General features: G+C 37.2%; 1 protein-coding gene across 1 annotated transcript in view; it reads right to left on the bottom strand.

Moving 5' to 3' along the window:
* The window catches only part of SPATA16 (spermatogenesis associated 16), a 224,926-nt gene that overhangs the window by 60,505 nt on the left and 140,030 nt on the right, over nt 1-24,391 (bottom strand). Inside the window, 1 exon segment of the mRNA XM_008705326.2 lies at nt 18,820-18,904. Coding sequence (XP_008703548.2) covers nt 18,820-18,904 — 85 coding nt within the window.

Genomic DNA, 24,391 nt, shown 5'->3' with positions numbered 1-24,391 from the left:
ATAATATATATATTATATATATATTATATATATATATATAACACATTTCTGGTACATTATTGAATGACTCATGAGTGAAATAACTAGAAAATATTAGCTTTACTAAAACAGGGAATTTTTGACTGGATTAGGCTCTAAAATATCAGGTTTTCATTTTGTGGTGGTATTAATTTAATAATATAGGGTTGGGCTTATCTTTCATGAAGAGTCTAATATTTGTAAAATGAAAAATTATACTTAAGAAATTTTAAACACTAGAATATTTTGTAATAATCATAGCTATTAAAATATGGATTGTAATCTATTTTTTATCAACACTGAAAAATTTTCCTTGATTTTGAAGATAAATAGAGGAAGAGACCAGGTGAGGAATTGCAGCTTGTAAAAAGCTAAGCTGTACTAAGAAATTTGTTGCATTTCTATACACCGCTAATAAAGCTGCAGAAAGAAAAACTAAGAAATCAAGCTCATTTACAATTGCACTGAAAATAATAAGATACCAAGGAATAAACCTAACCAAAGAGGCCAAAGACCTGTACTCTGAAAACAGTAAGACATGGATGAAACAAACTGAAGATGGCACAAAGAAATGGAAAGACATTCTACACTTGTGGATTGGAAGAACAAATATTGTTAAAATGCCTATACTTCCCAAAGCAAACTACACATTTAATGCAATTCTTATCCAAATACCAACGGCATACCTCACAGACCTAGAACGAACAATCCTAAAATTTGTATGGAACCATAAAAGAACTCAAATAGCCAAAGCAATCTTGGAAAAGAACAAAACTGGAGGTATCACAAGTCCAGATTTCAAGTTATATTACAAGTGGTAGTAATTAAAACCATATGGTACTTGCATAAAAATAGACACATAGATCAATGGAATAGGACAGAAAACCCAGAAATGAACCCACAGTTATATGGTCAATTAATCTTCAACAAAGGAGGAAAGAATATCCAAATGGGAAAAAGTCTCTTCAACAAATGGTGTTGGGAAAACTGGACAGCAACAAAATGAAACTGGACCACTTTCTTACACCATACACAAAAATAAACTCAACGGGGATTAAACACCTAAATGTGAGACCTGAAACCATAAAACCCCTTCGAGAGAGCACAGGCAGTAATCTTTTGACATGGGCTATAGCAACTTCTTCTAGATAGGTCTCCTGAGGCAAGGGAAACAAAAGCAAAAATCAACTATTGGGACTTCATCAAGATAAAAAGCTTCTGTACAGTGAAGGAAACAGTCAACAAAACCGAAAGGCAACCTATGGAATGGGAGAAGATACTTGCAAATGACATATCTGGTAAAAGGTTAATATCCAAAATATGTAAAGACCTGATACAACTCAATACACAAAACCCAAATAATCCAATTAAAAATGGGCAGAAGACAAGAACAGGCATTTCAACAAAGAAGACATGTAGATGGCCAACAGACACATGAAAAGATGCTCAACATCACTTACCACCAGGGAAATGCAAATCAAAACTACAATGAGATATCACCTCACACCTGTCAGAATGGCTAAAATCAATAATATGAGAAACAATAGCTGTTGGAGAGGATGTGGAGAAAGCAGAACCCTCTTGCACTTGGTAAGAATGCAAACTGGTGCAGCCACTGTAGAAAATAGTATGGAGAGTCCTCAAAAATTAAAAATAGAACTACCTTATAATACAGGAATAACACTACTGGTGTTTATGCAAGAATACAAAAGCTTGAAATCAAAGGGATACATGCACCCTGATGTTTATAGCAACATTATTTACAATAGCCAAAAAATGGAAGCAGCCCAAATGTCCATTGACTGATGAATGGATAAAGAAGAGGTGGTATAAATATACAATGGAATTTTATTCAGGCATAAAAAAGAATGAAATCTTGCCATTTGCAATGACATGGATGGAGCTAGAGAGTATTATGCTAAGAGAAATAAGTCAGAGAAAAACATTTCATTCATGTGTGGAATTTAAGAAACAAACTAGCAAAGGGAAATAAAAGAGAGAGAGAGGCAAACAATGAAACAGACTCCTAACTATAGAGAACAAACTGATGGTTACCAGAAGGGAGTAGGTGGAAAGGATGGGTTAGATAGGTGACGGGGACTAAGGAGTGCACCTGTTGTGATGAGCACTAGGTGATGATGGAATTGTTAGATCACTATATTGTACACTTGAAACTAATATTACATTGTATGTTAACTAACTGGAACGTAAATAAAAACTAAAAAAGTAAGCTGTACTAAAAGTAAAGGTAGATTTCAAATGATAGTTTTTAATTTGACAAAAATTTTCTGCAGTTGAGTTATTCTTTCCCTACGTGAGTTTCTCTGGTGTCAATAAATGTTTCACGTGCGCAAAGAATATGGAAAACAGTCAGTCCACATGTCCTGTTGGTAAGTGTACATTGCTGTTAATTATGCTTTCTCTGTTGCTACATACAAAAAGAGCTTTGAAATTAGGTGTTTACATTTGGGGCTTCTAATAACTCTCTATTGTTATCCTCACATTTACCAAGTGTTAAATCTTATAGTTACATAAACCAAGAATGAATGTGGGCAGCTCATTTCCTCTACAAACAGTAAACTTATAATAATTTCTCCTTATTCTTTAGCTAAGCAAAAAGAGCCATTTGCTATCTCAGAAATCAATTTGCCCAGGATAATTTTATAACAAGGGACATGATGAGGGAGACAGGGAAAGAGAGACACTCCATCAAGAGTAAAGGAAAAGTCATCAAATTAGAGGGAAAAGATAACTAGCAAAAAAGAAACAAACAAAATTCACTCTCTCTTCTAAATCCAAGAAGGTTGCTTCTTCCTAGCAAATTTTTAAGAGCACTCAGGGTGCCTAGGATAAATCTGGCAGAAACTACAAATCGCAAACATTTTCAGGATGATGGGATTATGAAATTTTCCCCCCTCCTTTTTTTCTGGAGGATTTGGACAAACTGCAACCTTTTAACTATGTGTCCAGTGATAGTGGTTCAGTAGCAGAAATCTTGTTAGTTCTAATTAGAAAATGTGATCAAATTATTATAGATTATTATCAAATTATTCCTTTAATGTTTCCAACATCAGGGTTGACCATAATTGCAGTAAATTGCTTTACTTATAAGATTATATCTGGAAGGAACCTTGGGAATTTTCCAGCCCAATTCACTGAATTGGAGATGAATTAAGTGACTTGAAGAGGCTTAAGTGACTTTTTTCAGGATGAACAGCTTTTTAATTTTATAGAATTTAGAATCAGGGTTTCAAATATTATATTTCACTTTCTCCTCAAAAATTACGGTTTTACCTCCTGGGTTTTACTCTCCTGTTTAAAAACAGTCATAATAAACATTAGTTTAAATTCTAAATTGTTTAATATGCTTTAGTTTTGCAGTATATGTGAGTGCTATAGAATTTTAGAACATATACATGTATGTGTCCTGGGCATGCGGTTGGCATTTTTCAGACCCCCTTGCAGTTTAAGTGTAGCCATGTGGCTCTGCGTGGATCAATGGAACATAAGTGGGAATGATACTTTTTCTAGGCCGGGCCCATAAAACTCTGCCTCATATAATCCTCCATTTTCTTTCTCTATCAGCTTCCTGAAGAGGGAGGACTCTCAGGACATGGAGGAAGATGGAGCTACATGGTGGAAGAACTATGGGTTCTCATTATTGCTGATTTGTGGAGAACCAATCTCCTGAACTCCCACATTGAACTACAGCGTGAGTGAGAAAATGACTACTATTGTTTAAAATTACAGAAATGTTGGGAGTTGTTTGTTGTAACAGTTAGTCGATCCTAATTCACAAACAATAATAAAAGAAAATTTAAATCTCTTTCATAACCTATTTTTTTCTACTAAGCTTTATGTATTATTTAAAATGTAGACAAAAAACATGGTATTTTAGGAGAGAAAATAACTTTTCACTTAGTAGTGTGAGAAATGCTTTTTTATATCCTACTTCCTTTAATCCTCATAAAGTCCATCTAAGTAGGTATTACTAGTGAATAAATATTATGATTATATTATTTTCAGAGTTAGCATTAGACGCACAGGAAGCAGGGCTCTACTTGTAAGCTATAAATAATTGAGATGGGAATCTTTAGTCTTTAGTGGCTAATACGGTTCTTTGTTATCATATTAATAATGATGTAATTTTGAATGATGACTAGAATTTTCTAGAAAATGGAAAAAGAAAATTTTTGTGACCAACAATTTTCAAATTCAACCCTTTGAATATATGAGTTCAATTTGAAAGATTCCAATTTTCTTGAAATTTAGAATTAAGTTAAAGAGCAAATTTATCTAAAGAGCAAAATATCTTACCTTGAGACTTCCTTATAAACCTATTCACTATATCACTTATGCAATAGCCAAGATGGACATTTTTATGATGATTTTATTAATATGATGGTTTGTCAGAATAAAATATGTAATAATTGATTGTTTGCCCCTGCCTGGATGATCAGCATTTTAATGCTGAAATATTACCTGTATTTATGGGAGTTCTTTTATTAAACAACCTTCACTGTGAGTTCTGTATTTTTGCAATATAAGGGAATATTTGGCAGCTTTGCCATTATATTTATCAGTCCAGTGATGTGAAAGTTATGTTTTCATGCAATTTAAATCAAGATATTTAAATTTTTATTTGCAGTATGTGGAAATGAGCAAAGATTGTACGAAAAGGTTACTTGTACCAAGGTGAGCAAATTTTTATATAACTGTTATGAATTCTCTACTTTGCATTCCATCTTGTTTAAAAATAGCCACAATAAATATCATTTTAAGTTCAAGGCATTTACTTTTACTTTAGTTTTGCAGTGTATGTATATACACTGTATATATATATATATATATATACACACATACATACATATATATACACACACACACTATATATTATATATATATATTGTGTGGGGGTGGTGGGTGTGTGTGTATACTGCTGTCCACTATCCAGTCTGGTTAGGGTTAGAGTTAAGATTTTGATTATATATGACGCTTCCATTAGTTGAATAACTTCAGCATTTAATGCCTAAAATTTAATCTGTATTAATTTTTAATCATATTTGGTAGCAAAATTTTATTTCTATGCCCCTTTAGCACAGAACTAAAGAGATGAAAGGAATCGAAGATATTATTTTAAAATCACTCAACTTTATAACCAAGGAAACTGAGGCTTGTTGAGTTCTGGTGACTTAGGTTACACAAAATGAGAGAAGGAAGCAGGACAATAATGCAAGTTTCTCCAAAACCAATGCTTTCTTTTCCACCCGGTGACTTCTCATCCTTCTAGTTAGATTGCAAATCCCTAGAAGTATAAGATCAAGTTTTACTTTATTTTTTCTTTTTCCATGATTATCTTATTCCTGTCTTCAAAGACAGTAAGAACTTGACTCTAACAGAGAAACAAATAGACCACACCAAACCTAAAGCAGGTCAAGATCCTCTTCACAACAATAACTCTAACACAAAACAGAATATTCATTCTTCACACCTACTGGCCACAATAAGACTGCTTTGCCTACCAGCCCCTCATTAGATTTAAGGAATGCTCTCAATAAGCATGCCTGTCTCAAAGAGAAACATTTACAAAAATTAAATGAAAGGCTCCTTGATAAAGCAACTTAAATAATAATGTGCTTGGGTTGGTCTAGCTTATTTAATGGCAAAGCACATATAATTTATAAATAGAATTTAAAGTACATTCTTGTTCTAAAGATCCTGAATAATTTTCTGTTTGCACATTAGAGAAATACCAGCTGATAGAAACTCAGAGTTACAAGTGTGGGTTTCAGCAGCCTCCAGACTCTTTAGGATGCCACAGAGCTTTTATTCTTGATGACTTAAAATGAATCACCAAAAGGTATCACAGGAATAAATTGCTACATTACCTGTAATTATTTCATAAGCTCAAATGGGTATTACTAATGGGCTTTAGCCTCTATGTTCAGTGGTAAATGTCAACACAGTTTGGGACCCTTTTTTGTCATTGTGCATTTCTTCTCTGTACTTAGTTTAATTATATGAAGGTAGATATTCCTTTCCCTAACTGTATATTGTTTTCTGATTGTATTTCTTGGCTGGTGGTTTTAGATTGGGCTTGCTGGTGCACAAAGCTGATTAATGGCAGAGTTGGGACAAGAATCTGGTGACCTGGTTCCTAGACGTGTACTGCTTTTTCCACCAAGCAGTTATTTTATCTCTTAGGCTACTATGCAAGACACCTTTGAGTGGAAAAGTCTAGGATGCCCTTGAAAAACTGTATTTTGGAGAATTTGAAGGAATCCAAATATGTTTAATTTGGAGACAAGACATAAGTTGCAGGGACTAACTTTCTGTCATCAGAGAGCAAGCTACTGTTGTAGACTTCATTTAATCCACTGATAAATCTGTAACACTCATTTAATCAATTACATGAGGGTGCCTGGGCATTGGCTAAGTGCTATAGATACATTATTCTCTTTACTTGTTAAGGCAACACTGGAAAACAGGCATTATCCCATTTTAAAGATTAGGAAAACTCAGTCTTTATATGATACAATATGCAGTACTTCACATGGTTACTTTGTGACAGAGCTAGGATTCAAGTCACTTCTATCTCAGTCAGAGCCTCTTGCTCTGAGCCATTTATGGTGTGCAGACTCACAAATGAGGTTTATAGCTTCCATAAAGCTTAGGAGGGCAGAAGTGCAATCCTTAGCAGGAGGAAAAATGTTCTAATAGAGCCTTCCAGTGAGGAAGCTATTCATCCTGGAAGCTAGTAGCTCCATGGCCCTGGTGGTACACAGACCCAAGGAGGGATGATGGTCTATCTGGGGATCCAGTAAAAGGAACTGTGTGTTGTGCCAAAAAATGTCTTTATAGTGCTATAGTCTATTACTCAAAGCTTGTCTTTAGTATACTCCTACAGCCCCATAATTTCTTTACTCCATCAAGTTTCAGCTTTGCCCCAGCAACCAGACACCTCTTCTTCTTTTTTCTTATTTCTTTCATTTGTCTGTAATTATTCTCTTTCAAGCTATCACTCCCTCGTGGAGGATTTTTATTTTTTAGGAGGTAAGAGATTGCAGAAGAATGCTATTATGGGGCAGGTATCCTTCTATATGCAATTTTTCATCATCAAGAGGTCTCAGAAGGGGCATAATTGCCTCTGTGAAAAATGTGATGGACCTGTCAAATATATATCCAAGCATTTATTATGTATATATACACACACACACTGTATGACAATGGCAAACTACAACTTCAAGTGATATTAGACGAAATGAAATGAAGTGCTATCTTTAAGAGACCTGTCACTATACTTCCAAGTTATGTATGTATCTAGTCTCCAACTTTATCACTGATTTGTCTTTCATACAGAATGTTAAAGCAAGCCAACCCCCACCTGATGAAGAATAAAGAAAAATGAAGACTTGCCATGGTAATTATGGTGTTTTGCATCTCTTTAGGTTTGGGCTTGAAATAGTCCTCCCAAGGTTTTCTGGGGGCTATTGTTCCTCATAGGCTGTTGACTCCTGCTGTAGACCGCAGTATATAAAATAGCATTTTTGCTGTCTTAGATAGAAATAGGTCAGTTTAACAGTTATTTTAGGATCCTAAAAAAAAAAGTAAATCATGCCACTTGTTGAAGACAGACATATAAAATGCTGGGGCCTCATTATCTAGAAGAGGGCAGATTAGAAAATATGAAAAAGAAATGGAAAAGAAAATGATTCAACCAGAAATTATAGTACAGGTAGAGCATGCAGTCTTCAAAAATTAGTGAGGAAAATACAATTGTGTTAATTCCAGAAAAGAGGAAAATTCATTTTTAATTGGTGTGGAATGCCATCAAAAAGATGGCTGAATATAAATAAAAACATTAAAAGCTTTGAGCTTTACAGATTATTTTATACTTGGGCGCACACAGCTTAAAAAATTTCATGATTTCATGGAATAGTTATTCTGCATCTCCAGCTGCTAAAAAAATGACCTCAATTTCTCTGCAAGCTTGTAAATTAATAACCCATAAAAATCTATGGGGAATATAAGATAACTATAAAAATCTCTAAATTTGGTTTGGATCATAACAATTTTTGATTTTTAGATGCAAACCAAACAAAGAAGGAATCAACATTTTCACAAATTTAAACTGGAAAGCAAAGTCTCTTAAGTAAACAAAATAACCTCATGACAACTTAGCAAAATAATGCAGGACTCCTGGGAACCAAATAGCTATCCCTAAATTTGTTCAAGTAAAAGAAGGCCCAAACTGCCTTAAATCCATGAAACCCATATCATTCTCAAATGAGAGAAAATGAAAAGAAATTTAGAGGTTACTTCTTTCTCTGTTAAGGACTGTCAGAAACCCAAAAAGCTTTTTAGGATGGAAAAAGAGAAAAGGAAAAGCTAACTATTGAAATGGTGTGAGTTTCCTCCATTACCCACTGATACTTCTACAGAACCAAACAGACACCATTAAAAAAATGATATAAATATATATGATTATATATATTTATATATATATGATTATATATATATATTTCTGAAGATGAGTACTAGGTAAATATTTTCGTAGGAGTGGCTGAGGATTACTTTTCTTATTTGATGTGATGCTCCTATTTTCTAATGAGTTTGAATTATCAACTAGCATATAGGTGGCTGATATACAAGTGACATATGCTGTCCCCCTGCAGGGCCCATTCTGAGGCACTGCCCCAAATTCTTTTTTTTTTTTTTTTAAAGATTTTATTTATTTATTTGACAGAGAGAGAGAGAGACAGCCAGCGAGAGAGGGAACACAAGCAGGGGCAGTGGGAGAGGAAGAAGCAGGCTCCCAGCAGAGGAGCCTGATGTGGGGCTCGATCCCAGGACTCTGGGATCACGCCCTGAGCCAAAGGCAGACGTTTAATGACTGAGCCACCCAGGTGCCCCTGCCCCCAAATTCTTATATGATCTGAATGCCTGGCATTGTTTTCACAGGGGATAGAGCTGTGTATTTCTCAGTGGCAATTAGGGCTTCAAAAGCAGACAACCTCTGACAAGGTTGCACTCTGACGCAGATTCACACTGAGGTGAGGTAACTGAATATATGACACATTTTTGAAAGAAGGCTGTGGCTCTTGGCTTGTATAGGTGGTGTGAGGAACAGCGACGGCTTGGGGAGAAGAGAGGAGGGGGCGTGTAAAAAGCAACCTCACCTACTTGACAGTCTGGCCAAATCAATGTCACTAAATATATATAATAGTACTGAAATGTACACATGATCTCATTATGTGTATGGTTCAGATTCTTTCCTCCATTCCTCCCTCCTTTGCTTCCTTTCTTCCTTCCTAATGCCTGGGACACCCACAGAACATCAATGGAAGAACTACACTAAACTATACAAACAGAAACTAATGTCACGGTCACTATCTTCTTCACAGGAACACTCAACCTTAGATCAAATACATGTCTCAATTACATCTTTCATTTAAAAGTGAACCTCTCCTACTGGCATACTACCTCAAATAGCATCAAAGCAAAGTGAAACGCAGGCAGCATTTAACAACGCTGGTAACCATGGAAACATATCATTAAAGAATATATAAACAGGAATGAATAATTAGATGAGAAATTCATTTCTACATTTATCTTTTTCCAAGACCCAGGAAAAGAAGCTCTCTTTTACCTATCATCTCAATTTGGACACTTCCTCTTTAGCCTGTCTTATAACTGAAAAATATGAGAATTCATAAAATGAGAATCTTAATATTGCCTATTAATGGACAAATCTCTTTGTAGGCAAGTGACTAAAACTGATTGCAATGCCCATTGTGGTCTAGACGTAAAACTGAATGCAGGAAGGAATCCTGAGGCAGCCAAAGAGTTTGCTTTGGGCATGGGAAGTGGGCAGGAAAATCTGACTTACATCATGGTGAGAAGAGGAGAGCAGTTAACCTTTAAAAAGAGGAAGTACAGGCTGCCTCACTTACTAGAGGCTTCTATATCGTGGCACAGAGGGGAGAATCTGGGGCTTAGGGATTTTTTCTGCGCAGGTACTCTGACACTCTACCTTTGCACCTAGCAAAGCGCTAGATAAACTCTAAGGTAGGCTAAGTTGGTCATGAATTTAAAAGTTTATAAATGGCCTTAAAAACCATCTAGCTCAGGGTTGTGTGTCAGAATCACTTCGTTGGGGGGCAGTAGACAAAGACAGTTTTTGGAACCTCACCCAACTCTGGGAATCTAATATTTTAAATATTTTCCCAAGTGATTTTGATGCAGTTGGTCACTAGACCAGTGTTTGAGAACCACTGACCTAGGCCAACTTTGTCATCAAACAGTAGCAGAAACTAAAGTCCAGAGCAGGGGCGCCTGGGTGGCACAGTGGTTAAGCATCTGCTTTCGGCTCAGGGCGTGATCCCGGCGTTATGGGATCGAGCCCCACATCAGGCTCCTCCCCTATTAGCCTGCTTCTTCCTCTCCCACTCCCCCTGCTTGTGTTCCCTCTCTCTCTGGCTGTCTCTATCTCTATCTCTGTTGAATAAATAAATAACATCTTTAAAAAAAAAAAAAGTCCAGAGCAGTTGTGGTAAACCAGCAGATTGAGTTAATGGTCTCAATTTCCCCCCTCCCTATAACAATATCACATCCATGCCTTTGTCATGGCTTTTCAGTGAACAGAAGAATTTTAACCCATGTCCTGGGCCTTGATTATATACGGCTTGATTTGTCTAATGGAATATTAAACAGCATGGTATGAGCAGAGACTTGAAATGTGCATATATAGTTTTGCTTTCTCTCTTAGAATTCTTCACTTTGCCATAAGATAAACAGACATCAGGTAGCCATTGGTCAAAGGAGGATGAGAGACATGTGTATCATTCTTGAGCTTCTCTGCAACTTGGAGCTAAGCCTTGTCAAGGCCATCCAAGACCAGCCTAGATCAGCCAAATCATGACTGATAAGCCAATCTGCTTATTATTTTGATAAGCCACTGAATTTAAGAGTGATTTTTTACATATCCAGATTGTAGCAGTGGCTGACTAATACAGAAATGAAGTGACCTATCCAAAACTGAATTGTAGCATTGGAACTAGAAGGTACAGCTTGTCAATCTTAGGCCTGATTTCTTTCTACTGCTCTATAGTGTCTGTTTTCTTTTGTTTTCTTTCCTTTCTGAGTTAAGTACATATATCCACTACCTCCCTAGAGTCCCTCTGCTCAGCCTACATTCCCTATATTCAGAACATTCTGTCACCTTTCCTTATCAGGGCTTACCTTTCCTTCCATCTTATTCCTTCAGGATTCTGCTTTTATGTTTCCAAAGGGACTAAGAAGTCTCAAAATAATTTTCCCAGTTGTGTTGAGGAGTCACCCGTTAATGAGTTAAACACTTACAGATAAAATTTCTTCGGCATAGGATGTGGGATTGATAAGAGACTCAGTGCCAAATGGTGGGAATTTAAGCATGACACATGACAGTTGATAGGAAAAATATTTTTAGGTGAGTGAGTTTGGTGCTTCTTAAATTATATCTAAACTAAATACAATAAAGTTTGGGTTACTTTCAGACACTCCTTGTCCAAATATTTTATAAACTGTATGCCCAATGGGGCCAAATAAATAAATAAATCGATTATAAACAAAGGCCATTAGGAGAAATGCTCATTCGGCATTTTTATTTTGCTCCTTTTTGTGGAAACATTTTTCACATGGAAGCAAATCTTTAGAGAGAACACATTTTTCTTCTCCAGAATATGTAGGTGTTTTGTTAAAATAATAAAAAAATTTCTGATTCTTTGACCTTACTTTGCCTGTAATTTCATGTTGAAGATTTTATTTTTATTCTGAGGTTGAGATATCATAAATCTGTATCATGTAAATGACTAATATTGGGATAATTTTGCAATATCAGGAAGAAAAACAAAGAACTGGAGTGAAAAAGTTAGTCTCCATTATCGATATAAGGGATCAAATAACATTCAGTGCTAAGTTATCTGTATCATTCTCTGGTTAGGGCAGAGAAATCCATTAGCTTGCTGCTGTCTTGATTGCTATGTTTGAAAGAAGCAGCTAATAGATAAGACCTTAGAATTTGCATGGAGACATCATGAGCACAGAAACCCATGAGACAAAAGACTATGGGAAATCTGTAACCTTTTCCAAATACTCTGATAAATTCCAAACTCAACTAAAGCACTGAGTTGTACACATTTGTGAAGTTAAAACAAACACACACACACACACACACACACACACACACACACACATATATACACACACACAGAAATACTTGTTGAATTTATATAAACACATGTTTGCTTAAATTTGTTTAAATAACAAAAAACTATTCCAAAATATTCTTGACATTATTGGTTTGAGTTTCATGTAAAATAGTATTTAATTTGGTTAATTGAATTTAACAAATATGTATTGAATTCCTGTTTGCAATGCATTTCGATAGTACTGTGGAAGAAAAACAGATTAAGAAGTGGTGTCTAATTTAAGTACCAGATGTTTTTCTTGTTAATAAATATTTTGTGCTAGAATAAGTGTTTCTTGAAGACAGGACAATATCTATTTTGTTCACTGCTGTATTTCTAATGCATAGCATAGTGCCTAACACACAGTCACTAATAATTGATCAATAAATTTTTCCTGAATGAGTATGAATGACAAATACAATTTGAAACTAAAGAAGAAAAGTACCCACTAATTTAAGAGTAGTCTGCATACACTGGATTGGAAAGGTTTCACATTTGAATGACTATAGTGCAGTTTAAGGAGGAACTATATGACATGAACGCTCTGGGTATTTGTTTTTGCTTTGAGTTTTGGAAGCGACAAATGTCTCCCATTAGGCCCAATACCAAAAAGAAAAAGAGCTGTTGAAAAGAGAAGGAGTACACAAGAGACTTAATCTGTGGTCTGTTGAACCCCTGAATGCCATGCAAGGGCTTTAGGGCCCACAGACTGTGCACTATCTTCCTCAAGCATATGGTAGGGGAAAATCTTTTGTATCTCAGTGCAGCCAGTTCCTGATTTTGTCCTTTGAGAGTAGACTAATTTCACCAAAGAAAAATTGCTTGTTGGTGAGCCCTCTTTGGAAGCCATTTAGGCCATTGATATCTTTAAGATGGTGAACATGCAATGCCAAGTACGAGTTGAATTGGATGGGAAGTCTTGGTATTCTCTGCACAGATGGAGGATCTGTGAAGTTGGCACTGCCTCAGCCTTTGCTGCTTCACTAAGGAAAGATGCTCCACATGTCAGGCTTTCTACAGGGGCCTGTGTTGGTGTCAACAGCCCCTCCAACAATCCCAAAAGAGGTCTTCCAATTGCTGTGAAAGTCTTCAACTTCCTCAGAGCCAAGAGCTCAAATCAGTGCCTTTTCAGTAGATCTTTGTCAAGATACAAGAACACACCATGAGGCTCTTTCTTAATAGAGCAGTTTGTTGGCAATTCAGAGAAGAAATTTAGAAGTGATTTAGTTTGATTAAGTCTTGAAAATTTTTTAAGAGAAAGGAAAACTCCTTCTTAGAACAGATTGATAGTGAGAAGTTCATTCCAGGACTAGCTTTATAATGGCTGATATCTTAGTCACATAAATGAAGCAATTCTTTTGATAAAAATGCTGAATTTACTTTTAGAGGTGCTGCTGAAAATCTATGAGCTTTTTTCTTTCTTTCTTTCTTTTTTTTTGGTCAAGCTGCTACTCTAAATGAGGTTGCTGGAGTCAAATAACAATATAAGTTTTCTAATACTGGAGATGAGACTGAGTTACTGGGAGTTTCTAGGGACAAAAATCAACAGACACTTGGCAAATGGCTTTATCTTTTATGAAGATCACTTTTTGTTCAGATGGCTTTAAAATTGAAACAAATTGCTGATATAGATAACTTTGATGATATAGACTTAACAAAGATAATCTCATTGACTTGAGAACAAAGGAAGTGATGTAATGTGAATTTTGGTTATTGTTGATGCCTGCCTATCCGTATGAGATCTTGTGAGCTACAGGAGCTCTGATTCCGTTTGCTGTTAAAAAACTGTGAATCAGGGTTGTACCTCTTATTGCTATTAAAACGAAACATTGACATTGATGGGATGTCAAATATATTTCAATTTCTTATTCCAGAAAAATTGCATAACCTTTCGTAAGAGTGATAAAACTATAATTCTTTGTATTCTATGTGTAGGAGTTCCAATGCAATGAGATAAATAGTAAGCCCATTTTTGTGTGTGTGTATATATTTATGAGTATTATTTCTAGGTGGATGCTTGTAAATGCAATCAGATTCTTGGTGGGCTTTGTGACTCAAAAAAGAAAGAAAGAAATTTAAAAAAGAACAATTAAGGTGAAGAGTGAGCTGATCAAGCAGCTTGCCCCTGTTTAGTGGGGCTCCTTTGCACTTGTTTTGTGGGACTTCTGCAGCAAAATTAGCTGTTATCATCTTTTCTCACTCCATTTTGCTGAGCAGTGCAGACCGGAGTTGCTTCTGTTACTCACACTGCAGGAGAGAAAGCCACACACCAGACAATCCATGTGGCTGACAGCATGGCTGAAAGGGAAGGTGGGAAACCAGGAAAGGGAAACAGGAGTGGAGGTCATTTGTTTCCCGATGCTATTAAATCCAGCCCTGGATCTAAGGGGAAGGGGGCTTAGGAGGTGGACTATAGTTTACTGTAAAAATCTTCTTGAAATAATATTATTACTTTAGGAGCAATGTATAAATACAGAGTGGTCACTGCTTCAAAATAGCTAATTCTAAGCCTGATTAGGAATTTTCCGTTGTGTTAATTAGCTCAGAATTGTGATGAGGTCTTAAGGTGTTTGAGAAAAGGAGAGTGGCTGGTGATAGGAGACTGGGTATCAGGTTGCAGAAGCATGCATGCAAGTACAGTTGTGACAAGTTATCTCCAGCCCTCTCTAGCTCTGAAGAGGTGATGCTATTATGAATAACATGTGCAAACACTTTTATTCAGAGTGATATACTCCAGTGTGAGCTGTCATGTAGTGCAGAGTTTTATGCCTTTTTTTCTTGCTGGGTTGATGATATGAAAACTGTTCCTAATACAATTGAAAAGTGTTCTTGAGCTTACCAAAGTAAAGGTCCATTCTTTTGTATCCAAGAATTTGTATGAGTATGTGTAGACTGGCTCTCAAATTTTTACATCCCCCAATTTTCCATTTCTGGTTTAAGACCTCTAAGAAGAACAACTGACCAGAGTGATAGGTAATTTATGTGGTTGGAAGGAAGATGTACAATAACTTCATCACATACAAAGGTAGTATTTAAGCCTTAATGGATGTCTAAGAATGTATATGCAGGTACAGTTTCTAGTCTGTGATGTTTGGGGGCATTCATATATTCAACATTCTTAAGTTCAATTGCCATGGTAGATTGGGTGGTAGAGCATCACTGTCTTTAAAGATGGCATGGACTAGGTACTCTCTGGCAATGTCTAAAAGCCCCTTTTGATTTAGGACAGAACAAATTTTAAGGAGGAAGATATATACATTTAAATGAAGACCAGGGAGGGGTGCCTGGGTGGCTCAGTCCTTAAGCGGCTGCCTTTGGCCCAGGGCGTGATTCCAGGGTCCTGAGATTGAGCGCCTCATCGGGCTCACTGCTCTGCTGGGAGCCTGCTTCTTCCTCTCCCACTCCCCCTGCTTGTGTTCCCTCTCTCACTGGCTGTCTCTCTCTGTCAAATAAATAAATAAACAAAATCTTTAAAAAAAAAATGAAGATCAGGGAGAAGCAGGCTAGCCTAAGGAAGTATGTAACTGGTGAGACTGGTGTGGTGTGCTAATGTTGCGGCTAGTTAGAGGGGTTTAGTTTATAGAATTTATCTGCAGGATGAAATTTCTAATTATGTTACTTCTTTTTATCTTAATGTGTGACATCATTTTTGGATGTGCTTAAAATATTAGATTTCAGTGCTAAAATGAACTTTAAGAATAGAGCTTCTCAAAAACTTTCTGCTAGTCATTTCTTATTTTCTAGTTGAAGTTCCTCTAGAGACTAATTTGCCTTAGGTTAGATAACTATTTGGTGTTAGATCTTGGGCCGAATCAGACCTGACTTCCAAACGAGGGCTCTTTTCCAATATGCCAAGTTGCTTCAAATTAAAAGAGGAAAAGAATAACTCAACACCCCCAAAATGAATAATCCAATTAAAAATGGGCAGAAGACATGAATAGACATTTTCCCAAAGAAGACATACAGATGGCCAACAGACATATGAAAAGATGCTCAATATCACTTATTGTCAGAAAACGCAAATCAAAGCTACAATGAGATATCACCTCACACCTGTCAGAATGGCTAAAATCAATAACACGAGAAGCAAAAGGTGTTGGTGAGAATGTGGAAAAAGGGGAACCCTTTTGCACTGTTGGTGGGAATGCAAACTGGTGTAGCCACTGTAGAAAACAGTATGGAGTTTCTTAAAAAAATTAAAAATAAAACTGTGCTATGATCCAACAATCACACTAGATACTTACTACCCAAAGAATACAAAAATACTGATTCAAAGGGATACATGCACCCCAATGATTATAGCAGCATTATCTACAATAGCCAAATTATGGAAACAGCCCAAGTGTCCGCTGACTGATTAAAGGATAAAAAAGAGGTGGTACATATATACAATGGAATATTATTCAGCCATAAAATAATAAAATCTTGCCATTTGCAATGACATGGATGGAACTAGAGAGTATAATGCCAAGCAAAATAAGTCATTCAAAGACAAATACTATAGAATTTCACTCATATGTGGAATTCAAGAAACAAAACAAACAAGCAAAGAAAAAAAAGAGAGAAAGAGAGAGGCAAACCAAGAACCATACTCAAATATAGAGAATACACTGATGGCTACCAGAAGGGAGGTGGGTGGGGACATGGGTTAAATAGGTGATGGGGATTAAAAAATAATAAAAAAATAAAGAGAAAAAGAGAGTACAAAGAGAAATATGTTTTTCTTATCTTTTATTAATACAGAAGAGTTAAATAATAGTATTTGTTTTCCTCCTTTTTGTATAGCAAACATGCATGTATTGGTAAATGGAGATTATTTACCTACTTTGAGGTAAATAAGAATGGGGATATTAGTGTTATTTGAAAGCTAAAGGAAAGAGAAAAAAAATTATTTACAGTAAATCTTAACCAGTTGCACCAACACTGGATCTATTTTTTCCTAGTTTGATGTAGAAAACACAGTAAATACTCAATATTTATTTGTTTAGTGAATGAATAAATTAAATCAAACATTCATTTGGGACCTATTATATGCCAAGCTTGCTGAATATTATATCTAATCCTTGAGATTCAATTCCTTTCCCACTTCTCTCCAAAAGCTTCTGAAATCCTTTAATAAAAAGTCTTCCTTTATTGTATCTATAGCTCATATTATTTGCTTTTTTTTTTACATCTAGCAATTCTTTACAACTATTTAATTACATAACTATAAGTGACTGCTACTACTTTGCATGTTCCAGATTCCCTTAGGAAAGTTTTAAACTTATCATCAAATTAATAAATTTTTTTGAGATTAAAATTTTGTTCACTAGAAGGTCAATTTTTTTTTTCAAATAATCACAGGTCTCAAGTATAGTAGGACTAATGCAAACATTTATTTTTTTATTGTAGGTAAATTGAGCTCCAAATATTTAGATGGAACCATATAAGTTATTGAGCTTTTTATATGATAAACTTAGTACTTTACTGTCTAATAAAGATAACACATGATATAAAGACAGAAAACTGGGGGCCAAGACACAGTAGTGAAAATATGGGAAAAATCAGGAAGCATCAAAAGATTATTGATGATTATTTATCAGTTTCATATTTGTGTTTTAGCAGATCTTATTCTAGTTGGTTTGAAAGGTTCATATTAAACTAAATTAAATCATCTTGAAGCATGAGGAATAAAAGGCCCCACACAGTCCGGAGAGGAGAAGATATGAAGGAGGCACTTGGCTTTTGTAATTTATTTTCAAATATTTGAAAAAAATTTTATTTGGAAATGGGTTTCCTTTTGGTCCCTGTTGCCCTACTGGGAACATCTGGATTGAAGTTCTAAGGTAGTAGAAATTTACTTTACATGAGGAAAACAGTTTAATAATTCGCAAATTGGATGTTGTTTCTTGGAGTTAAATGAGCTTTTCATTTTCAATCTATTTCAGCAGAAAGTTAGTGACAATTTGCTGAGAGCAGATAGGAAATGAACAGACTTGTGTATTGTGAAGGAGAGTGAACCCAGTAAATTCTAAATTCTCTTTGTAATTCTAAGAAATTATGACTCTCTTATTGAGATCTAATTGACCTTTGATATGACTTATTGCTGCCATTTTGAATAATAAATGAGAAAAAAAGATCTGCAGTTTGTTTTAGTTAGGTGTTCCAAACACTAAATATTACCCAACAAATACAACTGATCTTTGCATTCTTTCTTTATATGTAATTAGTATTACTCCTAGCGTATGCTTTTACAGGTCTTAGATCAAGAAGAATCTATGAAAATACAATGCTCGTATTTTAAAGGACCATGTCATTATAGCAGCACGCTTGGGAAAATAGTTCCTGGGATGTCTAAAATTTATATTGGGTTATAAAACTGAAGTATGGGCCAAGGGCTAACAATCTTGAATTCTGCCCTTAAAATTAGTCACAGAAAATCTACTTCATTATAAATACATTATTACTGAGTAGTGTCCTTCTGATTGATATGGCCAGAGCTATCTTTTTCAGCAGTCTTTTAAGCACCAGTCCTTCATTTTGGTTCTAAAAATGAGATGGACTCCTCCTCCCTCATTGGGACATCAATTTTTACCTGCCAATACAGTTTGATGAGCTTGCTTATACACTGTTCACTTCCTCCACAGAGCCAGAACATGTAGTCAGCAATCATGGCGCTCCTAAGAACAAGGACAATTAAAAACAAAACAAAACAAAACACGAATTTATAGGGCAGAAGGAAAACCATACAGGTAGTATATATATATACTGAGGAAGAAGATTTTGTAATATATAAATTTGACTAGTTTAATACTAAGCAAAGCCCAGGCACATTTTAGACTGTAGAAAGTAGGGTTGTTTTTGTTTTCTGTTGTTTTTCTTTTAATCTAAACTAAAACTTTAAGAGAGGCAGCCAGCCATTTGTCTTCTAGATGTTTTTTTCTGCTTGTACAGTATAAGAATACTTGAAGACTATGAAGGAATGCATTGTTCTGGTTGGCCCTTATTAAGCTTCAGAACGTTTATAGAGCAACACATATTTTATGGACTCTAAAATGCCTTCAAACCTAGCATAGCATATAGAGCTAACTATTGTACTGCTATTTAAGCATATCTGACTTCACCTGAATTAAAGATTATTCACCTCTGATTAAATTGGCCTCCTTAAAAGTAAAAATAAAAAATTTCCAGGGGCTCCGGAGCCGTCGGAGGGAGCCGGAGCGCTTCTCCTGAGTTGACGATCGCTCAGTGGTGGCCTAACATGCAGAAGTGAGTGAGTGGTGAAAAGCAGCAGAGCTGATGGGTCATGAAGACGTAAGTGCATTTGAAGGCTCTCACACCCTTTACTCCAGGGAGTTAAGATGGCGGAGGAGTAGGAGACACCGTTTTCAGCCGGTCCCCTGAGTCGAGCTGGATAGGTACCAGACCAGCCTAAACAACCACGGAACCAGCCTGAGACGCAGGAAGATGCATCTAGATCTCTACAAATGAACATCTCCAGCGCTGAGTATTGAGGTACAAAGCGGGGAGCCATGAAACCGCGCACAGATATCGGAAGATAAACGGAAGGGGGAGGGACGACGCCAGGGAGGCGCATACTGCACGGGGAGCTGGCGGATGCCTGGTGGGTCGCAACTTAAAACAGCAGACTGAGACCGTGAGCCAGGTGCGCGCGCGCCGCCAGGCATCTGCGGAACACCGGAATCCCGGTGCGTTCACTGGATCCAGACTGAGACCGGGAGCTTCCGGAGCGCCCGTGGGGCGGCTGGCGGCGTTAGAAACACAAAGGGCAGAGACGCGCCGGCCCTGGAAGTGAGGGCTGGGATGCCGGGTGTGGGGCGCACATCCCGGGACGCTGCAGGGTTGATTAGCACCAACAGTAGCAGAGTTAAAGTGGCCAGAACATCAGTGGAGAACAAAAGCCTGGAAATACCGGCTCAGAGAGCGCCCATCCCCATCCTCCCTCGCAGGGGACGCGGAGACTCTACCCAAACAGGGCTGCCTGAGTATCGGCGCGGCAGGCCCCTCCCCCAGAACACAGAAGGCAGGCTGAAAAATCAAGAAGCCCACAACCCGGGCGCCTGGGTGGCGCAGTCATTGAGCGCCTGTCTTCGGCTTAGGGCGTGATCCCGGCGTTCCGGAAAGGAGTCCCTCATCGGGCTCCTCCGCTGGGAGCCTGCTTCTTCCTCTCCCACTCCCCTGCTTCTGTTCCCTCTCTCGCTGGTTGGCTGCCACATAAATAAATAAATAAAATCTTTAAAGAAGAAGCCCACATCCCTAAGATCCCTATAAAACAAGGGGCACGGCCTGGGACCCAGTCAATAATTTGGGCTCTGGAAACCCCGCAACCTCTCTTCATCAGAATGACAAGAAGGAGAAGCCCCCCCCAGCAAAGAAAAGACAGTGATTCTGTGGCCTCTGCCACAGAAATAATGGATATGGATGTAACCAAATTATCAGAAATGGAATTCAGAGTAACGATGGTCAAAATGATGAGTAGAATTGAAAAAACTATTAACGAAAAGGTTACTGAGAATATAGAATCCCTAAGGACAGAAATGAGAGCGAATCTGACAGAAATTAAAAATTCTATGAGCCAAATGCAGGCAAAACTAGAGGCTCTGACGGCCAGGGTCGCAGAAGCAGAGGAACGGGTTAGTGAATTGGAGGATGGGTTAATAGAGGAAAAAATGAAAATAGAAGATGGTCTTAAAAAAATCCACGCCCACGAATGTAGGTTACGGGAGATTACTGACTCAATGAAACGATCCAATGTTAGAATCATCGGCATCCCCGAGGGGGTGGAGAAAAACAGAGGTCTAGAAGAGATATTTGAACAAATTGTAGCTGAAAACTTCCCTAATCTAGCAAGGGAAACAAACATTCGTGTCCAAGAGGCAGAGAGGACCCCTCCCAAGCTCAACCACGACAAACCTACGCCACGTCACGTCATAGTGCAATTCGCAAATATTAGATGCAAGGATACAGTATTGAAAGCGGCCAGGGCAAAGAAATTTCTCACGTACCAAGGCAAAAGCATCAGAATTACGTCAGACCTGTCTACACAGACCTGGAATGAGAGAAAGGGTTGGGGGAGCATATTTAAAGCTCTTTCAGAGAAAAACATGCAGCCAAGGATCCTTTATCCAGCAAGGCTGTCATTCAGAATTGATGGAGAAATAAAGACATTTCAGAATCGCCAGTCACTAACCAATTTTGTAACCACGAAACCAGCCCTACAGGAGATATTACGGGGGGTTCTATAAAAGTAAAAAGGCCCCAAGAGTGATACAGAACAGAAAGTCACAGCCAATACAAACAAAGACTTTACTGGCAACATGGCAACATTAAAATCATATCTCTCAGTAATCAGTCTTAATGTAAATGGTTTGAACCATCCCATAAAACGCCACAGGGTTGCAGATTGGATAAAAAGAAATGACCCATCCATTTGCTGTCTACAAGAGACTCATTTCGAACCCAAAGATGCATTCAGACTGAGAGTAAGGGGATGGAGTACCATCTTTCACGCAAATGGACCTCAAAAGAAAGCTGGGGTAGCAATTCTCATATCAGATAAATTGGATTTTAAACTACAGACTATAGTTAGAGATGCAGAAGGGCACTATATTATTCTTAAGGGAAGTATTCAACAAGTGGATATGACAATTATAAATATATATGCCCCCAACAGGGGAGCAGCAAGATACACAAGCCAACTCTTAACCAGAATAAAGAGACATATAAATAAAAATACATTAATAGTAGGGGACCTCAACACTCCACTCTCAGAAATAGACAGAACACCCTGGCAAAAACTAAGCAAAGAATCAAAGGCTTTGAATGCCATACTCGACGAGTTGGACCTCATAGATATATATAGAACACTACACCCCAGAACCAAAGAATACTCATTCTATTCTAATGCCCATGGAACATTCTCAAGAATAGACCATGTTCTGGGACACAAAACAGGTCTCAACCGATACCAAAAGATTGAAATTATCCCCTGCATATTCTCAGACCACAACGCTCTGAAATTGGAACTCAACCACAAGGAAAAATTTGGAAGAAACTCAAACACTTGGAGACTAAGAACCATCCTGCTCAGGAATGACTCGATAAACCAGGAAATCAAAAATCAAATTAAACAATTTATGGAGACCAATGAGAATGAAAATACAACAGTCCAAAACCTATGGGATACTGCAAAGGCAGTCCTAAGGGGGAAATACATAGCCATCCAAGCCTCACTCAAAAGAATAGAAAAATCTAAAATGCAGTTTTTATATTCTCACCTCAAGAAGCTGGAACAGCAACAGAGGGACAGGCCTAATCCACGCACGAGGAAGCAGTTGACCAAAATTAGAGCTGAAATCAATCAAGCAGAAACCAGAAGTACAGTAGAGCAGATCAACAGGACTAGAAGCTGGTTCTTTGAGAGAATCAATAAAATTGACAGACCACTGGCAAGACTTATCCAAAAGAAAAGAGAAAGGACCCAGATTATTAAAATTATGAATGAAAAAGGAGAGGTCACGACGAACACCATTGAAATTGGAAGGATTATTAGAAATTTTTATCAACAGCTATATGCCAATAAACTAAGCAATCTGGAAGAGATGGAATCCTTCCTGGAAACCTATAAACTACCAAGATTGAAACCGGAAGAAATTGATTCCTTAAACAGGCCAATTAATTATGAAGAAATTGAGTCAGTGATAAACAACCTTCCAAATAACAAAACTCCAGGCCCGGACGGTTTTCCTGGGGAATTCTACCAAACATTCAAAGAAGAAATAATACCTATTCTCCTAAAGCTATTTCAAAAAATAGAAACAGAAGGAAAGCTACCAAACTCATTCTATGAGGCCAATATTACCTTGATCCCCAAACCAGGCAAAGACCCCCTCAAAAAGGAGAATTACAGACCGATTTCCCTAATGAATATGGACGCCAAAATCCTCAACAAGATACTTGCTAATAGAATCCAACAGTACATTAAAAGGATTATCCATCACGATCAAGTGGGATTCATACCTGGGATGCAAGCGTGGTTCAATATTCGCAAATCAATCAGCGTGATACATCATATCAACAAGAAAAGACTCAGGAACCATATGATCCTCTCAATCGATGCCGAAAAAGCATTTGACAAAATACAGCATCCTTTCCTGATTAAAACCCTTCAGAGTGTAGGAATAGAAGGTACATTTCTCAATCTCATAAAAGCCATCTATGAAAAGCCTACTGCAAATATTATTCTCAATGGGGAAAAGCTGGAAGCCTTTCCCTTAAGATCAGGAACTCGACAAGGATGCCCACTCTCGCCACTATTATTCAACATAGTACTAGAAGTCCTTGCAACAGCAATCAGACGACAAAAAGGGATCAAAGGTATTCAAATTGGCAAAGAAGAAGTCAAAATGTCTCTCTTTGCAGATGACATGATACTCTATATGGAAAACCCAAAAGAAGCCACTCCCAAACTATTAGAAGTTATAGAGCAATTCAGTAACGTGGCGGGATACAAAATCAATGCTCAGAAATCAGTTGCATTTCTATACACGAATAACGAGACCGAAGAAAGAGAAATTAGGGAATCCATCCCATTTACAATAGCACCAAAAACCATACGTTACCTTGGAATTAACTTAACCAGAGACGTAAAGGACCTATATTCTAGAAACTATAAATCACTCTTGAAAGACATTGAGGAAGACATAAAAAGATGGAAAGATATTCCATGCTCATGGATTGGAAGAATTAACATAGTTAAAATGTCCATGCTACCCAGAGCAATCTACACTTTCAATGCTATCCCGATCAAAATACCGAGGACATTTTTCAAAGAACTGGAACAAATAGTCCTTAAATTTGTATGGAAACAGAAAAGGCCCCGAATCTCCAAGGAACTGTTGAAAAGGAAAAACAAAGCTGGGGGCATCACAATGCCGGATTTCGAGCTGTACTACAAAGCTGTGATCACAAAGACAGCATGGTACTGGCACAAAAACAGACACATAGACCAATGGAACAGAATAGAGAGCCCAGAAATGGACCCTCGGCTCTTTGGGCAACTAATATTTGATAAAGCAGGAAAAAACATCCGGTGGGAAAAAGACAGTCTCTTCAATAAATGGTGCTGGGAAAATTGGACAGCTACA

The sequence above is a fragment of the Ursus maritimus genome, unplaced genomic scaffold (assembly GCF_017311325.1).
Source record: "Ursus maritimus isolate PB19 unplaced genomic scaffold, ASM1731132v1 scaffold_4, whole genome shotgun sequence".
Lineage (NCBI taxonomy): Eukaryota > Metazoa > Chordata > Mammalia > Carnivora > Ursidae > Ursus > Ursus maritimus.
Note: the sequence above shows the minus strand (reverse complement) of the source record. Positions and strands in the feature narration are given on the sequence as shown.